The sequence below is a fragment of the Salmo salar genome, chromosome 10 (genome assembly GCF_965601325.2).
Source record: "Salmo salar chromosome 10, fSalSal1, whole genome shotgun sequence".
Lineage (NCBI taxonomy): Eukaryota > Metazoa > Chordata > Actinopteri > Salmoniformes > Salmonidae > Salmo > Salmo salar.
The window spans coordinates 17,773,516-17,799,285 of record NC_138300.1 but is presented as its reverse complement, the minus strand read 5'-3'; the positions used below and the strand labels follow the sequence as shown (position 1 = coordinate 17,799,285).

The 25,770-nt window shown below is 43.0% G+C and overlaps 2 protein-coding genes across 7 annotated transcripts in view; both read right to left on the bottom strand.

The window, feature by feature from the left end:
* Positions 1-9,227, bottom strand: part of LOC106613639 (CREB-regulated transcription coactivator 1) — a 35,521-nt gene extending 26,294 nt beyond the window's left edge. Inside the window, exon 1 of one of the 4 annotated variants that reach the window (XM_082956760.1) lies at positions 8,664-9,227. In XM_082956760.1, the coding sequence (XP_082812886.1) occupies positions 8,664-8,789 (126 nt within the window). In that variant the 5' untranslated portion in view covers positions 8,790-9,227. The remainder of the gene's footprint in view (positions 1-8,663) is intronic. The other 3 variants (XM_045687413.2, XM_082956759.1, XM_045687415.2) reach the window with 3 other exon arrangements.
* Positions 9,228-12,410: 3,183 nt separating this feature from the next.
* On the bottom strand, positions 12,411-24,636 carry LOC106613638 (kelch-like protein 26). Of its 3 annotated transcripts, none has more exons than XM_014216104.3 (3): positions 24,344-24,634; positions 21,368-21,550; positions 12,411-20,845 (listed from the first exon to the last, which is right to left on the bottom strand). In XM_014216104.3, exons 1-3 carry the CDS (start codon positions 24,391-24,393, stop codon positions 19,264-19,266), a joined length of 1,815 nt encoding a protein of 604 aa, XP_014071579.1. In that variant the 5' UTR covers positions 24,394-24,634; the 3' UTR covers positions 12,411-19,263. The 3 variants fall into 3 exon arrangements, with proteins under 3 accessions (XP_014071579.1, XP_014071580.1, XP_014071582.1); XM_014216105.3 differs by having other exon boundaries at positions 24,229-24,375; XM_014216107.3 differs by lacking the exon at positions 21,368-21,550 and having other exon boundaries at positions 24,344-24,636.
* Positions 24,637-25,770: the final 1,134 nt, after the last annotated feature.

The following is a 25,770-nucleotide window of genomic DNA, read 5'->3' as shown; positions in this document are numbered from 1 at the left end:
GTGAGATTGAGGGCATCAAGCTTGGATTGTAGGATGGCTGGGGTGTTAAGCATGTCCCAGTTTAGGTCACCTAGTAGCACGAGCTCTGAAGATAGATGGGGGGCAATCAGTATGTATGTATGTATGTATGTATGTATGTATGTATGTATGTATGTATGTATGTATGTATGTATGTATGTATGTATGTATGACCAGTCAAAATTTGACACCACCTCATTCAAGGGTTTTTCTTTATTATTTTCTACATTGTTGAATGACAGGGAAGACATCAAAACTATGAAATAACACATGTAATCACATAGTAACCAAAAAAGGATTAAATAAGTCAAAATATACACTGCTCAAAAAAATAAAAGGGAACACTTAAACAACACAATGTAACTCCAAGTCAATCACACTTCTGTGAAATCAAACTGTCCACTTAGGAAGCAACACTGATTGACAATAAATTTCACATGCTGTTGTGCAAATGGAATAGACAACAGGTGGAAATTATAGGCAATTAGCAAGACACCCCCAATAAAAGGAGTGGTTCTGCAGGTGGTGACCACAGACCAATTCTCAGTTCCTATGCTTCCTGGCTGATGTTTTGGTCACTTTTGAATGCTGGCGGTGCTTTCACTCTAGTGGTAGCATGAGACGGAGTCTACAACCCACACAAGTGGCTCAGGTAGTGCAGCTCATCCAGGATGGCACATCAATGCGAGCTGTGGCAAGAAGGTTTGCTGCGTCTGTCAGCGTAGTGTCCAGAGCATGGAGGCGCTACCAGGAGACAGGCCAGTACATCAGGAGACGTGGAGGAGGCTGTAGGAGGGAAACAACCCAGCAGCAGGACCGCTACCTACGCTTTTGTGCAAGGAGGAGCAGGAGGAGCACTGCCAGAACCCTGCAAAATGACCTCCAGCAGGCCACAAATGTGCACGTGTTTGCTCAAACGGTCAGAAACAGACTCCATGAGGGTGTTATGAGGGCCCGACGTCCACAGGTGGGGGTTGTGCTTACAGCCCAACACCGTGCAAGATGTTTGGCATTTGCCAGAGAACACCAAGATTGGCAAATTCCCCACTGGCGCCCTGTGCTCTTCAGATGAAAGCAGGTTCACACTGAGCACATGTGACAGACGTGACAGAGTCTGGAGACGCCGTGAAGAACGTTCTGCTGCCTGCAACATCCTCCAGCATGACCGGTTTGGCGGTGGGTCAGTCATGGTGTGGGGTGGCATTTCTTTGGGGGGGCCGCACAGCCCTCCATGTGCTCGCCAGAGGTACCCTGACTGCCATTAGGTACTAAGATGAGATCCTCAGACCCCTTGTGAGACCATATGCTGGTGCGGTTGGCCCTGGGTTCCTCCTAATGCAAGACAATGCTAGACCTCATGTGGCTGGAGTGTGTCAGCAGTTCCTGCAAGAGGAAGTCATTGATGCTATGGACTGGCCCGCCTGTTCCCCAGACCTGAATCCAATTGAGCACATCTGGGACATCATGTCTCGCTCCATCCACCAACGCCACGTTGCACCACAGACTGTCCAGGAGTTGGCGGATTCTTTAGTCCAGGTCTGGGAGGAGATCCCTCAGGAGACCATCCGCAACCTCATCAGGAGCATGCCCAGGCGTTGTAGGGAGGTCATACAGGCACGTGGAGGCCACACACCACACACACACACACACACACACACACACACACTACTGAGCCTCATTTTGACTTGTTTTAAGGACATTACATCAAAGTTGGATCAGCCTGTAGTGTGGTTTTCCACTTTAATTTTGAGTGTGACTCCAAATCCAGACCTCCATGGGTTGATAAATTGGATTTCCATTGATTATTTGTGTGTGATATTGTTTTCAGCACATTCAACTATGTAAAGAAAAAAGTATTTAATAAGATTATTTATTTCATTCAGATCTAGGATGTGTTATTTTAGTGTTCCCTTTATTTTTTTGAGCAGTGTATAATATTTCAGATTCTTCGAAGAAGCAACCCTTTGCCTTGACTGCTTTGCACACTCTAAACCAGCTTCATGAGGTAGTCATCTGGAATGCATTTCAATTAACAGGTGTGCCTTGTTAAAAGTTCATTTGTGGAATTTCTGTCCTTCTTAATGCGTTTGAGCCAATCAGTTTTGTTGTGACAAGGGAGGGGTGGTATACAGAAGATAGCCCTATTTGGTAAAAGACCAAGTCCATATTATGGCAAGAACAGCTCAAATAAGCAAAGAGAAACGAGAGTCCGTCATTACTTAACATTTCAAGAACTTTGAAAGTTTCTTCAAGTGCAGTCGCAAAAACCATCGAGCGCTATGATGAAACTGGCTCTCATGAGGATCGCCACAGGAAAGGAAGACCCAAAGTTAGCTCTGCTGCAGAGGATAAATTCATTAAAGTTACCAGCCTCAGATTACAGCCCCCCAAAAATATGTCACAGAGTTCAAGTAACAGACATCTCAACATCAACTGTTCAGAAGAGACTGCGTAAATCAGGCCTTCGTGGTCGAATTGCTGCAAAGAAACCACTACTAAAAAGGCCACCATAAGAAGAAGAGACTTGCTTGGGTCAAGAAACACGAGCAATGGACAATAGATCGGTGGAAATCTGTCCTTTGGTCTGATGAGTCCGAATTTTAGATTTTTGGTTCTAACCGCCGTGTCTTTGTGAGACGCAGAGTAGGTGAACGGATGATCTCAGCATGCGTGGTTCCCACCGTGAAGCATGGAGGAGGTGGTGTGATGGTGCTTTGCTGGTAACACGGTCAGTAATTAACTTAGAATTCAAGGCATACTTAACCAGCATGGCTACCACAGCATTCTGCAACAATACGCCATCCCATCTGGTTTGGGCTTAGTGGGACTATAATCTTTCAACAGGACAATGACCCAACACATCTCCAGGCTGAGTAAGGGCTATTTGACCAAGAAGGAGAGTGCTGCATCAGATGAACTGGCCTCCACAATCACCCGACCTCAACCCAATTGAGATGGTTTGGGATGAGTTGGACTGCAGAGTGAAGGAAAAGCAGCCAACAAGTGCTCAGCATATGTGGGAAATCCTTCAAGAATGTTGGAAAAGCATTCCAGGTGAAGCTGGTGGAGAGAATGCCAAGGGTGTGCAAAGCTGTCATTAAGGCAAATATATTTTGATTTGTTGAACACTTTCTTGGTTACGACATTTTTCCAAATGTTTTATTTCATAGTTGATATCTTCACTATTATTCTACAATGTAGAAAATAGTAGAAATAAAGAAAAACCCTTGAATGAGTAGGTGTGTCCAAACTTTTGACTGGCACTGTATATATATACACACATGAACAGTGTACAAACCATTATGAACACCTGCTTTTTCATGACAGACTGACCAGGTGAATGCTGTGATCCGTTATTGATGTCACTTGTTAAATCCACTTCAATCCGTATAGATTAAGGGGAGGAGACCAGTTAAAGAATAAATTTTAAGCCTTGAGTGCATGTACTGACATGTACAGTCGTAGCCAAAAGTTTTGAGACTGACATTAATTTCCACAAAGTTTGCTGCTTCAGTGTCTTTAGATATTTTTGTCAGATGTTACTATGGAATAGTGAAGTATAATTACAAGCATTTCATAAGTGTCAAAGGCTTTTATTGACAATTACATGAAGTTGATGCAAAGAGTCAATATTTGCGGTGTCGACCCTTCTTTTTCAACACCAATGCAATCCGCCCTGGCATGCTGTCAATTAACTTCTGGGCCACTCCAAGCATAATCAATGCTTGGAGTTTGTCAGAATTTGTGGGTTTTTGACCACAAGTTCAATGGGATTAAGGTCTGGGGAGTTTCCTGGCCATGGACCCAAAATATCAATGTTTTCTTCCCCGAGCCACTTAGTTATCACTTTTGCCTTATGGCAAGGTGCTCCATCATGCTGGAAAAGGCATTGTTCGTTACCAACCTGTTCCTGGATGGTTGGGAGAAGTTGCTCTTGGAGGATGTCTTGGTACCATTCTTTATTCATGGCTGTGTTCTTAGGCAACATTGTGAGTGAGCCCACTCCCTTGGCTGAGAAGCAACCCCACACATGAATGGTCTCAGGATGCTTTACTGTTGGCATGACACAGGACTGATGGTAGTGCTCACCTTGTCTTCTCCGGACAAGCTTTTTTCCGGATGCCCCAAACAATCAGAAAGGGGATTCATCAGAGAAAATGACTTTACCCCAGTCCTCAGCAGTCCAGTCCCTGTACCTTCTGCAGAATATCAGTCTGTCCCTGATGTTTTTCCTGGAGAGAAGTGGCTTCTTTGCTGCCCTTCTTGACACCAGGCCATCCTCCAGAAGTCATCGCCTCACTGTGCGTGCAGATGCACTCACACCTGCCTGCTGTAATTCCTGAGCAAGCTCTGTACTGGTGGTGCCCCGATCCCGCAGCTGAATCAACTTCAGTAGACGGTCCTGGCGCTTGCTGGACCTTCTTGGGCGCCCTGAAGCCTTCTTCACAACCATTGAACCGCTCTCCTTGAAGTTCTTGATGATCCAATAAATGGTTGATTTAGGTGCAATCTTACTGGCAGCAATATCCTTGCCTGTGAAGCCCTTTTTGTGCAAAGCAATGATGACGGCACGTGTTTCCTTGCAGGTAACCATGGCTGACAGAGGAAGAACAATGATTCCAAGCACCACCCTCCTTTTGAAGCTTCCAGTCTGTTATTTGAACTCAATCAGCATGACAGAGTGATCTCCAGCCTTGTCCTCGTCAACACTCACACCTGTGTTAACGAGAGAATCACTGAGATGATGTCAGCTGGTCCTTTTGTGGCAGGGTTGAAATGCAGTGGATTTTTTGGGGGGGGGGATTCAGTTCATTTGCATGGCAATTAATTGCAATTCATCTGATCACTCTTCGTAACATTCTGGAGTATATGCAAATTGCCATCATACAAACTGAGGCAGCAGACTTTGTGAAAATTAATATTTGTGTCATTCCCAAAACTTTTGGCCATGACTGTATGTGTAACTGATAAATGCACACACATGCACACTACATGTTTTTAAATGTACTGTATGCAAATTGTAAAGACTTGTCAGTAATTACTTTTCGTTATGTGTCGGATCCCAGTAAGACTAGCTTTCACCATCGGCGTCGGCTAATGGGGATCCTAATAAATAAAATCAAGAATGGTCAAGCTTTCGACACCTCAATATTAGGAAGGTGTTGTTAATTTTGTGTACACTCAGTCTGTGTGAGAGCGTAATATATATATTCCGCAAAAAAAATAAACATTGTCTCACTGTCAACAGTTTATTTTCAGCAAACTTAACATGTGTAAATATTTGTATGAACATAACAAGATTCAACAACTGAGACAAACTGAACAAGTTCCACAGACATGTTACTAACAGAACTTGAATAATGTATCCCTGAACAAGGTGGGGGGGGGTCAAAATCAAAAGTAACAGTATCTGGTGTGGCCACCAAATGCATTAAGTACTGCAGTGCATCTCCTCCTCATGGACTGCACCAGATTTGCCAGTTCTTGCTGTGAGATGTTACCATTCTTCCAAGGCTTCTGCAAGTTCCCGGACATTTCTAGGGGGAATGGCCCTAGCCCTCACCCTCCAATCCAACAGGTCCCAGACGTGCTTAATGGGATTGAGATCCGAGCTCTTCGCTGACCAACACTGACATTCCTGTCTTGCAGGAAATCACACACAGAACGAGCAGTATGGCATTGTCATGCTGGAGGGTCACGTCAGGATGAGCCTGTAGGAAAGGTACCACGAGGGAGGAGTATGTCTTCACCTGTAACGCACAGCGTTGAGATCGCCTGCAATGACAACAAGCTCAGTCCGATGATGCTGTGACACACCGCCCCAGACCATGACGGACCCTCCACCTCCAAATCGATCCCGCTCCAGAGTAAAGGCCTCTATGTAACGCTCATTCCTTCGACGATAAACGCAAATCCGACCTTCACCTGGTGAGACAAAACCGCGACTCGTCAGTGAAGAGCACTTTTTGCCAGTCCTGTCTAGTCCAGCGACGGTGAGTTTGTGCCCATAGGCGACGTTGTTGCCAGTGATGACTGGTGAGGACCTGCATTACAACAGGCCTACAAGCCCTCAGTCCAGCCTCTCTCAGCCTATTGTGGACAGTCTGAGCACTGATGGAGGGATTGTGCGTTCCGTGTGTAACTCGGGCAGTTGTTGTTGCCATCCTGTACCTGTCCCGCAGGTGTGATGTTCGGCTGTACCGATCCTGTGCAGGTGTTGTGCGCTGCCCTATGGGACTCCTGATCACAGTTGGTTGTGATACAGCCTGGGATTGAACCCGGGTCTGTAGTGACGCTGCTAGCACCGCAATGTAGTGCCTTAGACCTCTGCGCCACTCAGGAGGCCACATGTCTGGTGAGTATGCAGGCCATGGAAGGACTAGGACATTCTCAGCTTCCAGGAATTGTGTACAGATCCCTGCGACATGGGGCCGTGCCTTATCCTGCTGAAACAGGAGGAGGTGATGGCACGACAATGGGCCTCAGGATCTCGTCACGGTCTCTCTGTGCATTCAAATTGCCATCATTAAAATGCACGTTTGTTCGTTGTCCGTAGCTTATGCCTGCCCACACCATAACCCAACTGCCACCATGGGGCACTCTGTTCACAACATTGACATTAGCAAACTGCTCGCCCACACAACGCCATACACGCTGTCTGCCATCTACCCGGTATAGTTCAAACCGTGATTCATCCATGAAGAGCACACTTCTCCAGCGTGCCACTGGCCATCGATTTAGAACATTTGCCCACTGAAGTCGGGTACGACGCCGAACTGCAGTCAGGTCAAGACCCTGGTGAGGACGACGAGCACACAGATGAGCTTCCCTGAGACTGTTTGACAGTTTGTGTAGAAATTCACGGGACCAACACTTTACATGTTGCATCCAACCGGCATCACAACCGCAGACCACGTGTAACCACACCAGCCCAAGACCTGCACATCCGGCTTCTTCACCAGCGGGACAGCTGATGAAACTTTGGGTTTGCACAACCTGTCAAAAACCTCAGGGAAGCTGAATATGTGCCCCATGGTATGGGCAGACATAAGCTATGGACAATGAACACAATTACATTTTATCGATGGCGATTTGAATGCACACAGAGACTGTGACAAAATCCTGAGGCACATTGTTGAGGCGATTGCACGTTTCAGCATGATAATACACTGTCCCATGTCACAAGGACCTGTACACAATTCCTGGAAGATGAAAAAGTCCCAGTTCTTCCATGGCCTGCATACTCACCAGACATGTCACCTATTGAGCATGGCTGGGGTGGTCTGGATCAACGTGTACGACAGAGTGTTCCAGTTCCCGCCAATATCCAGAAACTTGAAGAGTGGGACAACATTCCACAGGCCACAATCAACAGCCTGATCAACTCTATGCGAAGGAGAGGTGTCATGCTGCATGAGGCAAATGGTGGTCACACCAGATAATGACTGGTTTTCTGATCACACCCCTAACTTGTTTTTTTTTTTAATGCATCTGTTGGTCACAGACATCTGTATTCCCAGTCATGCGAAATCCATAGATTAGTGCCTAATGAATTTATTTCAATTGACCCGATTTCCTTATATGAACTGTAACTCAGTAAAATCTTTTAAAATCGTTGTTTGTTGCGTTTATATTTTTTGTTTAGTGTATTATAAAGATCAGTCCTTTCAGAAGCCCAGATAATTTATTTATAAATGGTTTATAGATAGTTCGGCAGGAGGGTTTAGGCCATAGGCCAGCATATTGTAAATATCCCCCAAAAAATATTTGCCTGGTAATGTGTATGTCTTAGCATTTTCTAAATTCAAACGAACCCCCTGCAACTAGACATGGACGTTTAGAAGACACGTCTTCCAAGTCGGGAATTGAGGAAGTTTCCCAGTTAAAGCTTGGTAGGAAATCATCTGTGCTACACTTAACATTCCCTACCTACAATAACGCCTACCAGCCGGAACAGTAATAATGGTCCGACTAGGCGATATTTTTTTATATAACTACTATCAAAGGAGGGTTGGTACTTTGTAAACATGCAAACCCATTGCCCGACATGCATGGGAAAACAATTGAATGGGGAATTCTGTCAAAATGGCTTGTGGTGATCTAGCTATGGTGGATGTAACTCCATTGCATTGTCAACATTGGAGTTAGCTAGCTGTACCCTCCTAGCTAGTGCGGTGTTCTGTCAGTGTCAAATACACACCAGTTTGACTGAGTGAGTCGAACTGTGCAAGCTAAGCATGTTCAGTTTTCATTGCAAATTCTAGATGGTAACTAGCTAGCTAGATAGTATCGATATCTAGCTTGATACTCTGAACCTTTTGATGTTTATGATGCATGGCAATTTGACTATGTATAAGCAGGTGCTTGCTAACTATAGAGCCTAGTTAGCTAGCCTACCTGGCTGCCCACCATACCTAGCAAACATCAACAAAGACAGTTCACTACACTAGCTGGCTAGCTAGGTTAAACATTTGCTAAATAATGGTTATCAGAATACAGATATTTAACTGCGAATGCAGTCAATCGGCCACTTTTGCTTGTCACTGCCAGCTGGCTAAAAACAACTTGTCATAAAAACGTGCTAACGTTACTGGCTAACGAGCCAAGCTGCATACAGTAATTAATCAACAAAACAAGGCACTTACCCGTGCAGCTCTAGTAATGTTTAGGTCTTTCATCACTTCTTCGAAAGCCGCAGTCTCCTCCGCCTGTTTCTGATTATGTAAAGCGATTTTCTCGCTAAATTTACGTGGATTGTTTGAGCTCGCCATCTTTTGCTGTTCTTCTCAATGGGACATTACGCACAACGCTTGGATACGATGGTTTGTCGTCATTACGCGCGTACTGTAAATTATGCTATGAAATGAAAAATACAAATGTAAATGTCTAGCTAGCTACATAACATATCGCATACTGCATACCATTTTCTATTTCCTGGAAATCTAATGATGAGTATTATCACATCATTAAATCAGGACTTACCGTGTGTATTTGATTTGTATGTTGGGCTCTGTGAGCTTTCACAGCAAATTGGTTTGGAGCGGTTCGGTTCGTTTGGACTGGTGTGAACACTATCCGCACTCGACCGCACCGTGGTTCGCTCAAAAAGGTTGGTCTCGGTCAGATTCCGTTCGTACCTCGGTGCGGTTCACTGCAGATGAGAACGCAGTCCGGACCAAATACCAGAAAAGAACCAGGGGCGTGCAGTATTGATTGTTTGACTGCAAGCATTTGATGACTTGCACACAGTACCATAACTTGATATCTGTTGATCATTATGTTGGTAGCGGAGAATTTATGGGTGTAGATTGGGGGGAGACAGGGCTATACCAGCATAGGCAATGTGAAACCACCTGGACCAAATAAAAAAAAATACAATTTAACAAATAATCGAACTCTGATTCGAACTATAGCTCAGAACTACGTGTGGAAACGCCCAAAAATATGTCAAAGGACAATGATGTTTAAAGTGATAGTTCACTTAAACTATATTTTAGTAAATTGTTCATTAGTACAACCCCCCCCCCCCCCCCCCTAAAAAAAAACATGTAATGTCAGCAGTCAAGTTTTCAAGAAGATAGAGCACTTTCAGTAAGCAAAAACGGTGACGACGATGATAATGATGATGATGCTTTGCATCATATGACGATTTATAGGAATGGTTTGGTTGACAAAATAAAAAAAAAACTGGAAAACATTCTATTTCTTGAAGTTTCAAGAAGTTTTATTAAAAGCCACTCAATATACGAATGACACAATGAACTGAGTGAACAAGGTATCACCAGAGGGGGACATTATCAAATTTCAAATCAAATCAAATGTATTTATATAGCCCTCCTTACATCAGCTGATATCTCAAAGTGTTGTACAGAAACCCAGCCTAAAACCCCAAACAGCAAGCAATGCAGATATAGAAGCACGTTGGCTAGGAAAAACTCCCTAGAAAGGCCAAAACCAAGGAAGAAACCTAGAGAGGAACCAGGCTATGATGGGTGGCCAGTCCTCTGCTGGCTGTGCCGAGTGGAGATTATAACAGAACATGGCCAAGATGTTCAAATGTTCATAAATGACCAGCATGGTCAAATAATAATAATCACAGTAGTTGTCGAGGGTGCAACATGTCAGCACCTCAAGAGTAAATGTCAGTTGGCTTTTCATAGCCGATCATTGAGAGTATCTCTACCGCTCCTGCTGTCTCTAGAGAGTTGAAAACAGCAGGTCTGGGACAGGTAGCACGTCCGGTGAACAGGTCAGGGTTCCATAGCCGCAGGCAGAACAGTTGAAACTGGAGCAGCAGCACGGCCAGGTGGACTGGGGACAGCAAGGAGGCATCATGTCAGGTAGTCCTGAGGCATGGTCCTAGGGCTCAGGTCCTCCGAGAGAGAGAAAGAAAGAAAGAAAGAAAGAGAGAAAGAGAGAATTAGAGAGAGCATACTTAAATTCACACAGGACACCGGATAAGACAGGAGAAATACTCCAGATATAACAGACTGACCCTAGCCCCCGACACAAACTACTGCAGCATAAATACTGGAGGCTGAGACAGGAGGGGTCAGGAGACACTGTGGCCCCATCCGAAGATACCCCCGGACAGGGCCAAACAGGAAGGATATAACCCCACCCACTTTGCCAAAGCACAGCCCCCACACCACTAGAGGGTTAGCTTCAACCACCAACTTACCATCCTGAGACAAGGTCGAGTATAGCCCACAAAGATCTCCGCCACGGCACAACCCAAGGGGTGGGGGGCGCCAACCCAGACAGGAAGACCATGTCAGTGACTCAACCCACTCAAGTGACACACCCCTCCTAGGGACAGCATGGAAGAACACCAATAAGCCAATGACTCAGCCCCTGTAATAGGGTTAGAGGCAGAGAATCCCAGTGGAGAGAGGGGAACCGGCCAGGCAGAGACAGCAAGGGCGGTTCGTTGCTCCAGAGCCTTTCCGTTCACCTTCACACTCCTGGGCCAGACTACACTCAATCATAGGACCCACTGAAGAGATGAGTCTTTAGTAAAGACTTAAAGGTTGAGACCAAGTCTGCATCTCTCACATGGGTAGGCAGACTATTCCATAAAAATGGAGCTCTATAGGAGAAAGCCCTGCCTCCAGATGTTTGCTTAGAAATTCTAGGGACAATTAGGAGGCCTGCGTCTTGTGACCGTAGCGTACGTGTAGGTATGTACGGCAGGACCAAATCGGAAAGATAGGTAGGAGCAAGCCCATGTAATACTTTGTAGGTCAGCAGTAAAACCTTGAAATCAGCCCTTGCCTTAACAGGAAGCCAGTGTAGGAAGGCTAGCACTGGAGTAATATGATACATTTTTTTTGGTTCTAGTCAGGATTCTAGCAGCAGTATTTAGCACTAACTGAAGTTTATTTAGTGCTTTATCCGGGTAGCCGGAAAGTAGAGCATTGCAGTAGTCCAACCTAGAAGTAACAAAAGAATGAATTCATTTTTTTGCATAATTTTTGGACAGAAAGTTTCTGATTTTTGCAATGTTACGTAGATGGAAAAAAGCTGTCCTTGAAACAGTCTTGATATGTTCTTCAAAAGAGAGATCAGGGTCCAGAGTAACGCCGAGGTCCTTCACAGTTTTATTTGAGACGACTGTACAACCATCAAGATTAATTGTCAGATTTAACAGAAGATCTCTTTGTTTCTTGGGACCTAGAACAAGCATCTCTGTTTTGTCCGAGTTTAAAAGTAGAAAGTTTGCAGCCATCCACTTCCTTATGTCTGAAACACAGGCTTCTAGCGAGGGAAATTTTGGGGCTTCACCATGTTTCATTGAAATGTACAGCTGTGTGTCATCCGCATAGCAGTGAAATTTAACATTATGTTTTCGAATGACATCCCCAAGAGGTCAAATATATAGTGAAAACAATAGTGGTCCTAAAACGGAACCTTGAGGAACACCGAAATTTACAGTTGATTTGTCAGAGGACAAACCATTCACAGAGACAAACTGATATCTTTCCAACAGATAAGATCTAAACCAGGCCAGAACTTGTCCGTGTAGACCAATTTGGGTTTCCAATCTCTCCAAAAGAATGTGGTGATCGATGGTATCAAAAGCAGCACTAAGATCTAGGAGCACGAGGACAGATGCAGAGCCTCGGTCTGACACCATTAAAAGGTCATTTACCACCTTCACAAGTGCAGTCTCAGTGGTATGATGGGGTCTAAAACCAGACGGAAGCGTTTCGTATACATTGTTCGTCTTCAGGAAGGCAGTGAGTTGCTGCGCAACAGCTTTTTCAAAAATCTTTGAGAGGAATGGAAGATTCGATATAGGCCGATAGTTTTTTATATTTTCTGGGTCAAGGTTTGGCTTTTTCAAGAGAGGCTTTATTACTGCCACTTTTAGTGAGTTTGGTACACATCCGGTGGTTAGAGAGCAGTTTATTATGTTCAACATAGGAGGGCCAAGCACAGGAAGCAGCTCTTTCAGTAGTTTAGTTGGAATAGGGTCCACAAGTGCTGGACCCCACACATACACACACCTGTTCTGTCAAAACCATGGATGGCAAATTCACAGATACACAATGAGATTACAAATTCGCCACAGTATCCTTTGAAGTAGATTACAGAATGTATGAAGGACACATGGCAGATATGTGCATGCTACTTTTTCGAATATTTACTAATCATACATTTTTTTGGTACAAATAAAGATATTGCTCTACCAAAGTTGAAATACCAGTAATGGATAAATCAAATCCTTGGAATTGTATCAGGGTCATGATGAACAGAGATAAACTGAAATGGACTATACCAAATTGATCAGTTGTCCAGATACAGTAGGCCTATAATTGACTGACAGGAAATATTGGGATTCATGTCTTTGTGACATTTACAGTGATGCTGGAGTTTAAATGCACAGTATTTAGCTAAATACAGGGTATGGTCAAGTATAGAAAGGCAAAAATAGCACTTCATATAAATCATACATTAATTATGAATAATCTCATAAGCGCATGTTGTCCTCTGACACACTTTTAAAGCATGAAGCTCTGGAGCAAGGGCATTTCTCAACATCTTATTCAATAGAATGTTCTGTAAAAAACACTTACACAAATGACAAAAGGATTAGTATGCTGATCACAAAAAGAATGTGTACAATCTACATATCACATCTGTATTACAGTACTGTATAAGAAAGAGGAAGAGCTCATAAGATTTAACACATTCTGGTATGGTCTTGTATTTCACAGTTTCAGTGATGGGTCAAGTAGAATTTTCTACGATTGGGAATAAGGTTTCACTTGTCTTCAATTTACATTAATCTGCCATCCCATGAAGATTTAGTTGTTCTTTGAAAAATGATACATTCATTTACAACACCTGAATGCTGTTTTCAGTTCATGTAACACCTTTAATTAAAGCTGGAATCCATAGCGGTGAAATTGAACACATCTGTTTGCGATATTACAAAAGACATTACTTCAAACAACAGACACTGAATTTTCCCCGTTGGACATCATAGATTTTTTAGCTGGATGCTCATTTCCTCAAAACAATAACAAATGCATCTAGGGGCAGCTGCTTCGCCTATCGCGGATCTCAGCTTTAAGGTTATGAGGCATTGTAGAGGCATTTCTAAACCAATTTCTCCACGGAGAAATTTATCTCCGCTGAGATACATTTTTGCATTTTAAAGCTAATTCCCTGTGATTCTACATATTCTGCCATGGAGGGAGTGACAATTTTGCAGTTTTAATGCAAATTTCCTGCAATTCGCCATGGATAATGCTGTGTTCTTTTGCTCAAACATATTAACTAAATCAATATGGCTAGATTAATAGTTTTTAGCATTTCCAATTATCCCTGACTGTCTAGGTTTTATTTTGGTGATTGTTAGTTTTCAAATATGATATTATTGAAAAATATGTCCATTATCTTTCTATATACCTTATCTGGTTTTAATCGTTAAAGTTTACACTGAAAGCTTTTTTCCATTTATAAAATAAATGTTTAAAAAAAAAATGATAAAATGCTTTTTTTACCCCATTTTTTTTTTTTTTTACTTAGGAGTCCCGGAAAAAACAATTAGGTGGCCCACCCAAGGATTTCAATGGCAGAAAAGGTCTACATTCTCCTCGGATAACAATGGACTCCACTTATAAAGCACTTAAAAGCTAACTATGTGCTTTTAAGTGCACTAACTAAGCTAACTATGATACAAAACATCAGAACAGGTGAGGCAAACAGGTGAAATTTTCAAAACCAAAACATATTTCAACGAGGGCCATGTTGTGCTTCCAAATAAGATTTTGCATTATAAGCTTGTCTCACCACTGTCAACACAGTCTACAAGGAGTAAAATACATTAACAATCAGTTGTGCATACAATACTGAAAGTCTCACAAATAGGCTACTCCTCATTATACTAACATTTTACCATATACACTATACTAAAGGGAGAAATACACAGGACAATAATCACATATCCTCACTGCTTGTGTGTTGTGCTTGTTCTTTCAATCAGGAGGTCCCCTTACATGAATTTCAGCCCCTTGCCTTTAGCTCTTTGGGCTTCACAGTTCTGGCAGGATTGGATAGGTGAATGCAGTAGGCCTATGTCTATTTGAAGATAGGTTAAAGCATCACCCTATTTCTCACACCTATGGAGTCCTTTTGTGTAGGAGCTAGGAGAAGGGGGTGACACAAATGTAACTTGGCCTTCGGATCTGGCCACTTGACCAGTACCCTCCCACCCCCACTTGTTCATCACAACTAAACACTGCAAGAGTTGGACGAGGCAAAATCACTTCATTCTGATCTACAGTATTGATTATACACAATATAACATTTTAGAGAAAATGCAAGAAGCCTACAGAATTCCTTCATAAGGAGCACTAACCACGGATATTCTCATGCACTCACACAGGACTTCAAAAACAATTGAGCTGCCATAAGATAGTTTGGAATACGTGTTTCATAAGATAGCTTGGACTATATCCACACCTGCTCCATTAACTCCAGACATTGTCAGTGGTATAGGCTGATTGGTGGTGGTGCTCGTGCTTCCTCACGCCTCGATCACACCGACAGTGTCATTGCATTTTGGTACACAAGAAGTACAGTAGCCAGGCAAAAGTTTGGACACACCTACTCATTCCATTTTCTACATTGTAGAATAATAGTGGAGACATCAAAACTATGAAATAACACACATGGAATCATGTAGTAACCAAATAAGTGTTCAACAAATCAAAATATATGTGATTTTTCAAAGTAGCCACCCTTTGCCTTGATGACAGCTTTGCACAATCTTGACATTCTCTCAACCAGCTTCATGAGGTAGTTACCTGGAATGAATTTCAATTAACAGGTGTGCCTTGTTAAAAGTTTGTGGATTTTTTTCCTTCTTAATGTGTTTGAGCCAATCAGTTGTGTTGTGACAAGGTAGGGGTGATATATAGAAGATATTCCTATTTGGTAAAAGACCAAGACCATATTATGGCAAGAACAGATCAAATAAGCAAAGAGAAACGACAGTCCATCATTACTTTAAGACATGAAGGTCAGTCAATACGGAACATTTCAAGAACGTTTAAAGTTTATTCAAGTGCAGTTGCAAAAACCATCAAGCACTATGATGAAACTGGCTCTCATGAGGATCGCCACAGGAAAGGAAGACCCAGAGTTACCTCTGCTGCAGAGGATAAGTTCATTAGAGTTACCAGCCTCAGAAATTGTAGCCCAAATAAATGTTCCCTGAAGTTTAAGTAACAGACACATCTCAACATCAACTGTTCGGAGGAGACTGAGTGAATCAGGCCTTCATGCTTGAATTGCTGCAAAGAAACCACTACTAAAGGACGCCAATAACAAGAAGAGACTTGCTTGGGCCAAGAAACACAAGCAATGGACATTATACCAGTGGAAATCTGTCCTTTGGTCTGATGGTTCCAACCACTGTGTCTTTGTGAGATGCAGAGTAGGTGAATGGATGATCTCCGCATTGTGTGGTTCCCACCGTGAAGCATGGAGGAGGAGGTGTGATGGTGCTTTGCTGGTGACACTCTTGGTGACTTATTTAGAATTCAAAGGACACTTAACCAGCATGGCTACCACAGCATTCTGCAGCGATACACCATCCCATCTGGTTTGCGCTTAGTCAGACTATCATTTGTTTTTCAACAGGACAATGACCAAACACACCTCCAGGCTGTGTAAGGGCTATTTGACCAAGAAGGAGAGTGATGGAGTGCTGCATCAGATGACCTGGCCTCCACAATCACCCGACCTCAACCCAATTGAGATGGTTTGGGATGAGTTGGACCGTGAAGGAAAAGCAGCCAACAAGTGCTCAGCATATGTAGGAACTCCTTCAAGACAGTTGAAAAAGCATTCCATGTAAAGCTGGTTGAGGGAATACCAAGAATGTGCAAAGCTGTCATCAAGGCAAAGGGTGGCTACTTTGAAGAATCTAAAATATATTTTGATTTGTTTAACACTTTTTTGGTTAATACATGATCCCATATGTTTTTTCATAGTTTTGATGTCTTCACTATTATTCTACAATGTAGAAAATAGTAAAAATAAAGAAAAACCCTTGAATGAGTAGGTGTGTCCAAACTTTTGACCAGTACTGTACATTAATTTCCAATGGAACGCTGCGTTTGCCTTGCAGCATTGCGTTGCAGAAGCAGTTGCAGTGCATTCTGTGTGGTGGACACTTTGGATTTATCGAACGTATGCATCAAATTGTATGCGTAGACAGCTTGAGAGAAATGGTAGCAGATCGAAGCATCAGAAGTTATGTAGCAAGCTAAGGTGACAACAATGACTCCCATGGACGTTTCCCGATTCAACATCATAGTGTAAGAACACTTTTTAAGCCTCAAAAGGTTAAGACAAGTATTTTCAAAACAAGTCCTTTTTGGCTAGCCACAGCAGTCAACTAGCTAGGTAGCTGTTTAGCTTTCTAGCACATTCACTAATTTGTTTGTATACAATTAACAAGCTAGTTAGATACCACATGTTCTTGTCAAACTGTCAGAGTAGCTAGCAAGCAACAAGATATGCCAAATAGCAGTCTAAAAACCACACGAGGGCAAATCAGATTTGACAGTTCAGACACAAGTCGCATGGCCAGGAATAAGATTTGTATCTGACTTCAAACTGCCTACGAAGGTTTGAAATGTGTCTTGAAATATCCGATTACATGTGCTTTTTGCCTGTTCAGACTGCAGGAAAAAGAACAGATTCTAATCGGCTATATGCAATAAAATTTAATTTGAGTAACTTCAATGTTAACAAGGCTTACGGGTCCCATGCAGTCTAATCTGTCATCAAATCTGTTGTAATTTTTGTTTTGTTTTAAGTTAACCCTGCAAAATGACTATGTATTTGCCCAGCCAATTAATAGAAACATACTTCCTTGATGCATGGCACAAATGTAGAAATGTTATCCTGCAAATCTGTTAATAGGTTTTTGATTGTGGGTAGTGCTTTAAGTATTTTATTTAACACCCAAAACTACAGTGAAATGTCAATAATTACCTATTTGAAAGCAAGTCTGTCCTTAGAGCTAACACTTATTTTCCATTAAAAGGCCACTAATACATTTACACTAGCTCTGGCCTTCACATCATTTCAAACAGTTCATTATAATGTAGCACATGGACCTCAACCATAGGATGGAAGATGAAGTAATACACTGTGGCCTATATTATAGCAACATCTTAACAGATGAAACATTATGGAGTCTTTAAGGAGGCATAGTTAAGGCGAAAATGTCACAAATATTCCAACTTCAATTCATTATTTCTCAATTATGTGTTAAGATACAAATGTCAAATACAGTACCTTCAGAAACTATTCATACCCCTTGACTTATTCCACATTTTGTTGTGTTACTGCCTGAATTTAAAAATGAATAAAAACTTTTTTTTTTTTTTTTATCTCACCCATGTACACACAATAACCCATAATAACAAATTCAAAACATGTTTTGGGAATTTTTTGCACATTTATTGAATATGAAATATCAAACATACATAAGTATTCACACCCCTGAGTCAATACATGTTAGAATCACCTTTGGTAGTGATTACAGCTGTGAGTCTTTCTGGGTAAGTCTCCAAGAACTTTGCACACCTGGATTGTAAAACATTTGAACATTAATATTTTTCTTCTTCTAGCTGTCAAGTTGGTTGTTGACCGTTGCTAGACAGCCATGTTCAAGTCTTGCCATATATTTTCAAGTCGATTTAAGTCAAAACTGTAACTAGGCCACTCAGGAACATTCAATATTGTCTTGTATTCAGGACAGAAAGTTAATTTATTTGCCGTTTTTGGGGGGCAGTTTTACTTTAGTGCCTTATTGCAAACAGGATCTATGTTTTGGAATATTTTTAGTCTGTACAGACTTCCTTCTTTTCACTCTGTCATTTAGGTTAGTATTATGGAGTAACTACAATGTTGTTGATCCCTCCTCAGGTTTCTCCATTTAACTCTGTAACTGTTTTAAAGTCACCATTGGCCTCATAGTGAAACCCCTGAGTGGTTTCCTTCCTCTCCAGCAACTGAGTTACAAAGGACCCCTCTATCTTTGTAGTGACTGGGTGTATTAATACACCATCCAAAATGTAATTAATAACTTGATCATGCTCAAAGGGATATTCAATGTCTGCCTTAGAGCTAACTGAAAGGGATATTCAATGTCTGCTTTTTTTCCTACAAATAGGTGCCCTTCTTTGCGAGGCATTGGAAAACCTCCCTGGCATTTGTGGTTGAATCTCTGTTTGAAATTCACTGCTCGACTGAAGAACCTTATGGATAATTGTATGTGTGGGGTACAGAGATGAGGTAGTCGTTCGAAAATCATGATAAACACTATTATCGCACAGAGTGAGTACATGCAACTGCCATAACAAAGGGGTTGACTACTTATTGACTCAAGATATTTCAGGTTTTTGTTCATTTGTAAACATTTCTAAAAACATAATTCCACTTTAACATTACGGGGTATTGTGTGTAGGCCAGTGACACAAAATCCAAATTGAATCAATTTTAAATTCAGGCAGTAACACAACAAGTTGTGGAAAAAGTCAAGGGGTGTGAATACTTTCTGAAGGCACTGTATGTGTCATCCATCCTTCTTCCAAAGGACCCTTCTGTGGATTAAATTGACTGAAAATCCCCCAAATCATGGTATTTTGGGGGTTTTCGGTTTCATGAGGAATCACCCATGGAATCAAATTGTCACAGTCACTTTGGGCGGAGGGATTACCGTTGCGTGGTGGTTTGTGGAAGTATGATCGGCGTACACGCAATTCCTGCAAAAGACTCAGGGAAGTGCAAGTCCCTCTCCCACTCATCAGCCTCTGTGTTGTACACTTGCACGATGCTTGTGACATTGTTTAGATGCCAATTGTACCCTCCAACGATATAGATCTTTTTGTCCAACAAGCAGCAGCCTGCCTCAGATTGTCCTGCTCGCATGGGGCTAACAGTGGTCCACTGGTCATTCTCTGGAATATAATACTCAACCACCAGGACGTCAAAGCAGCGGTCCACGTGGTCCATACGACCGCCCAGGCAGTAAACACGGTCTTTGGCGCTGATCATAGCATGAAGCACTCTGGGCTCGTTCATGGGCGATTTGAAGTCCCATTGGTCAGATGTGGGATCATAACAGTGCAGGGCTTTCTTATCGTCCACCGAGACACCGTAACCCCCTGAGATGTAAAGCTTGTCACCACAGGGAGTTCCTGCATGGCCCCAGATTCTGCGTTTCAGTGGTTCCACGTAGGTCCACTCATTTTTCTTGGGACAGTAGCACTCTACGGACGACAGACTTCCAGATCGGTTGCGCCCCCCAGTGGCGTAGAGTTGTCCTTGAAGAACGTTGAGCTGGAACTGAATACGCCCCTCCTGCATCGGCTGGATGCGCAGCCATTGGCTCAGGTGCGGGTCATAGCGGAAGCAGATGTTCACCGCCCCTTCGCCGCTGCGGTACTGCAGGTGCTGCCCGCCTACTACGTAAACAAAGTTGTCCAGCACCGATACACAGGCGTGGCTGGAACCTGTCTCCGCCTCCGTTAGTTCCTTGAACTGACGCGCTGCAATGTCTGGAAGATAGAACACCTTACTGCTCACAGTACGATCATTGTCAGTGTAGGGTGTCCCACCAAAGGTAATGAGCGAAACTACTTCGGAGCGGATCATGGTCCGAGGGGACTGCATCTCGTGCTGACGAAAGGGGAGGATCTGGAAGTTGAAGGCCTCCAGGAGGTACTGCCTGCACAGCACGTCCTCTACCATGATGTCCACCGTCTGCACGCTGTCCACCAGCTCCGAGGAGCGCATGAGGGGGAATCGAACATGGCAGAGCACTTTGTTGGCTCCGGCCCGGCGGGCCTCGTCGTGCTGCAGCCAGCGGATGGCAGCGTGGAACAGGTCGATCTCGCTGCAGTTCTTCAGCTTGTTGCTCTGCAGGAAGAAGACCAGGCGCTCCATGGGAATGTGCAGGAAGTCCTCCTCCTCCGCGATCTGCAGGAAGTGGCGGAAGGTAAAGGTGTCCACAGACTCTTTGAGGGAGGACAGGTTGAAGGTGGTGGCCATCTGGCCAATGTTCAGGCAGGTCTCTACGCTCATGGCCGACTTGAGGAACTCCTCACAGAGCTCCACGACTGGGACCATCTGGAGAAAGACAGCTGCTCCCAGTACATCCTGAATGCAGTCCAGGTCAAGTGTGACGTCTGCGCTGTAAGCAAAGTCAATTATGTGTTTCAGGCCGCGGGCGGACAAGCCCTTCAGCTCAATGGTGTCCTTGTTTGACTCCCTCATGCCTCCGGTGAACATGGCTCTGCAAGGTAAGTGAGAAAGCCATTTAAATAACTGTCTTTATGTTAAGGCAGTGCTGGCCTCCTGTGCTGGCCTCCCCCCCATTCTAAACAACATATTAATCTGGGGTAAATTAGACACGGAACCACTCCCCTACTTGCCATGCAACATCAGGACAAGAACATCAGATTATTCATTTAAACATATTCACATTGCACATTGTACACCTGTAATGTTATTATGTCCCTCCCTATCAGTTCCACATATTGTACCAATTCATCTTTCTCTCCACTAATGCCTCTCATCTGACTCAGCTTTTGATGTATCATTATTTCACACCAAGGCCAAATTCACCAACACAATCACACTCTTCCCTTCACCTCTACATCTGTATAATGATTTGATTTGTACGTCTCTTTACCTGGGTCTCTCTTTATCGGTCAGTGTATCACTATAGTCAGAGAATACATCCAGTGTCCAGTGCAGATGAAAGGAAAGGAGACGAGTAGCAGAAGCCAATTTGGAGACACAGCGTCAGTCTCACCTGAAGTAGTCACTGCAGGAGGCCAGCACTGCCTTGTGAACCTGGAAGCGCTCCTCATTGATGGCCAGCACCACATCCAGGAGCTGCCCCTGGACTCGCAGGACCGACAAGCCCTGCAGGAGAGTGGCGCTATGGCTTGGGGCTGAGAACGTGCAACGCAGGGTGCTATTCTGGTTAGCCATACTGGAAGAGAAAAGGCCTATCACTATCAGTTTATCAGAATAGGGTATTTTAAAAAGTATTTCCACGTATCTTCTGCCAATTAAGCTTCTAGGATGCTTGTCAGAGTTTACTGATCCTGTTGTAGCATCAGTGACAGTGCTGAGCTCTTGCTCTCCTGCACTTTGTCCATCCGTTTTCCCAGCAGCTGCATCGTCACCCTCATCTCAACTCCCTTTTCTTTTCAATTATTCAGCTGCTACATTTGAATAAATGCCTTCTTTTGTATTCAGAGCACAAAGCCTGTGTTAATGGTGATATATATCCCTTAAACACTAGAGAATATCTTGAATTGTTCACCACTTTCAGGACAATTTAAGCTCACTAGATATTGAGTGAGGATATGACCTTCTCAATGGATAATAGTAGTATAGGCTGCCTGTCTTTGATACCTGGGGGTAAATTATAACTGTAACTCACAGTTTATGTTGAAACATTATATTTTGTTAAATAGAATGAAGTTGCCTACATATTTATCCAATATATAGACTACATGCGGGAAGTGGTGTGTCAATTATAGTGGTGACTTACAGTATGACTGACTGTGCCTCTGGTAACTGGCAGAAGGCTAGTCAGTTACATGTTTCAAGCTTATCAATTAAACCTAATGAAATCAAATAATTATGACTGCTTGGCTGTTTTGAGACAAATTCTTGATTGGGTTTGGTTGACAAGACACAACTGAAAAGTTATATATTTGTAATAAAAAAAAGAAAAGTCAAACTAAAAACTAGCTATAGGCTACATTAAAATCAATAAGTGACGGATTAAATACAGTAGGCCATAACATTTTTCATTTGATGCTGAAGAAATAGGGACTATGCAATGTGTTGCAGTGCTGCACCTGCCAGAGGAAATTTGCTTATCCAGATGCATGAGGGGGCTAAAGGGGGCTTAGCCCCCTCAGTTCAAACTTGTGCCCCCTCAGTTTTAGTTGTATGTCCCTATATAAAAATAGCTAAAAAGTTCAGATGATTGAGTGACAGGTTGGTGCATAAAAAAAATTGGTATCTCCGCTGCGCCAGCACAATGGGCAGAGTGCACCGCGGAGTGTGTAGTAGGGCTATGGAAAGCCACGGGGGCAGTTAGGTGTGAATCCTTTGGGTTTCCATAGAAAGTGGGAAAAACACTTCTCATCTCTGTGGTAGGCTAAGTGAATAACGTGATACGCCTCTGCCTGTAATATTTGATTTACAAGGGCGGGGTCAAGGTTACCAGTCAGGCCCTGTTGAGGATGCAGTGTTGGAGGCCTGTCTGTCTCCTTCCTGCTCCTCTGGTGTTCCTATGGGGGGTGCTCTGCAGGAGTGTCTGCCCTGTGATGGGGTGTATGAGGTTTTCATCCGGACATTGACTGACACTGATTATGACCAAGCTCTCTCCGCAACCTGGAGAGAAAATGGTGTGCTCTGACCCTTTCCCCGGGCTTGGAGAGAAAATGACCGCACGGCAAAATGTTCCTGGGTGTGACATGGAAGTCTGGAGACAACCCCAGTGGATGGTCTGGAGACAACCCCAGTGTCCACTGTGTGTTGTTATGGAGAGAATGCATCACCAAAAGGTTAGTGGACAGCTGAACGTTCGATTTCATTGTTTGTCAATGTTTATCAATGCCCCATGAAATATATATTAAATCAGTGAAGTTACTGTTAATCACAACATAGTCCCCCATTAATTTAGAATGTTTGGTTACAGAAATGTGTGTAATTCATTAAATATAGCCTAATATCATTCTCATTCTCCAAGTGGAAAGTTGTTTGGAGAGCTCACAAACTGCGCAACACTTGTGATTTATTTAATTGCGTGTACCATTAACAGTCAATTTCTTAATTGTCTTTGTTTGGAGAGCATGTGTCCGGTTTCTCCGTCATGTTTAATGGCGTGAATGCGCGCACTTTAGCATGCATTGATATACCTGTCCTGCGCGCCAAGAATAGTTCACTTTTGGGTACCTCAAGCGCAGGCTGTATCCTGTGCTTTACTGGTTAAGACAGGTTTTGCCTGATGAGGCTTTTTATTTTGCATGGTGACATTTTCAGATATTTGTAAATATCACCGTCACCTTTGAAACACCAGCGCTGTGTAAATAAACCCAACACTAATTGGCACTTCTACCTGCCTCCTGCTGAATATTTGTCCTTACGACTGCTAGAAGGCCCATCTTTTATGCTGATACGCGCAGCGGATATAGGTTACAGATTTTGCGACAACCTGTCACTTTAAAAAAGCACCCAATGATCTCGGAGTCTCTGCATTTCAACTTTGTTTATTGTGGTATAACGTGATATAAGAAGAATTCAATATAATTCCAATACAAGAACCCCCAAAATATATAGCCCTTCGCCGATTTCAACTGCACCCTTAAATCCCTTTATCCTGGAGCTGGATCTGTAACTATGAACGTAACAATGTTACGACAGAATTCCAAACAGGTAGCCTAACATTCTTTCTTACTCATACCTTATCATTGGCAATATTTAGCCTATAATGTAGCCTACCATGGATACAATGTACAATAAATGAATCAATCTGCAAAGATATGACAATTCATGCAAAAAGGCCAGTATCCTCGGGATTTTCTTGAAAATCCACCCGAACGTCCTCTCGCCCAATGTTTGACATTTATAAAATGTTTAATTCCTTACCCGGTATGTTCTCCTGGATGTCATGTAGGCCTATCACATGCCCATTTATCTCTGGCTGCCTTTTGGTCTACATACAGTTTTCCCATATTGATTTCACCACGAGTGTCATCCTCACCTGTTCTGCGGACGATTCGAGGCGAAATCCCCACCATCCGACTCCGCCATTTTCTAATGTAGCAGTAGGTCAAAGACATAACAAAATAAACGCATCAAGCCTATCGATAAGCCAATTATGTTACTTTCCCCCGTGCTAAAATATGGTGATCTCTGCACCAGATGTAAATGTTCTGTTGTGCTGGGACTTTTTTCGGGTTTGCACTGAGCGCGCGCGCAACTGTGTACTTTTGTGAATGCAAGGAAGTCTTGGTCTGGGAAAACCATTGCACAGATATAACAAGGAACAGGAGTGTAATCAGCTAGCTAGACGAATTCCACAGTGATTTGCATTTGCCTGTGCATTTCATATGTAGTTTTGGACTGCTGTTTAAGGCATTCGTTATGATTACACTCGGCTGTTATTGCTGATGTAGCAGTCGGGCTAGCTAATATGCTAGATAACCATCATAATGGTTTGGTTAGCTAGCTAGTGTCGTCAACCAGATTAGCATCTGAATTCGAATTATTGTAATGTGTAATGCAGTTGATTGATAACAATGGTATGAATGAACATATATTCAGCATTATATGAGCATTATAACATGATTATAACCCAAAATAGATGTGGAATGGCATGTACACTGAACACACAAAAATATAAACTCAACACCTAAAGTGTTGATCCCATGTTTCGTGATCTGAAATAAAAAATGCCAGAAATTTACGATATGCACCAAAAGCTTATTTCTCTCAAATGGTAGTGAGCATATCTGGTATGCCAAAATAATCCATCCACCTGACAGGTGTGGCATATCAACAAGATGATTAAACAGCATGAACATTACACAGGTGAACCTTGTGCTGGGGACAATAAAAGGCCACTCTATAATGTGCAGTTTTGTCACACAACACAATGCCACAGATGTCTTAACTTTTTGAGGGAGTGTGCAATTGGCATGCTGACTGCAGGAATGTCCACTAGAGCTGTTGCCAGAGAATTTAAAATTCATTTCTCTACCATATGCCGCCTCCAATGTTGTTTAAGAGAATTTGGCTGTATGTTCAACCGGCCTCACAGTTTGCGGATGTCAACTTTGTGAACAGAGTGCCCCATGGTGGCATTGGGGTTATGGTATGGGCAGGCATAAACTACGGACAATGAACACAATTTTATCGATGGAAATTTGAATACACAGAGATACCGTGACGAGATCCTGAGGCCCATTGTCATGCCATTCATACACTTCCATCACCTCAAGTTTCAGCATGATAATGCACGACCCCATGTTGCAAGGATCTATACACAATTCCTGGAAGCTGAAAATGTCCCAGTTCTTCCATGGCCTGCGTATTCACCAGACCAGAAATGTCACCCATTGAGCATTTTTGGGATGCTCTGGATCGACGTGTACGACAGCGTGCTCCAGTTATACCGCCAATATTCAG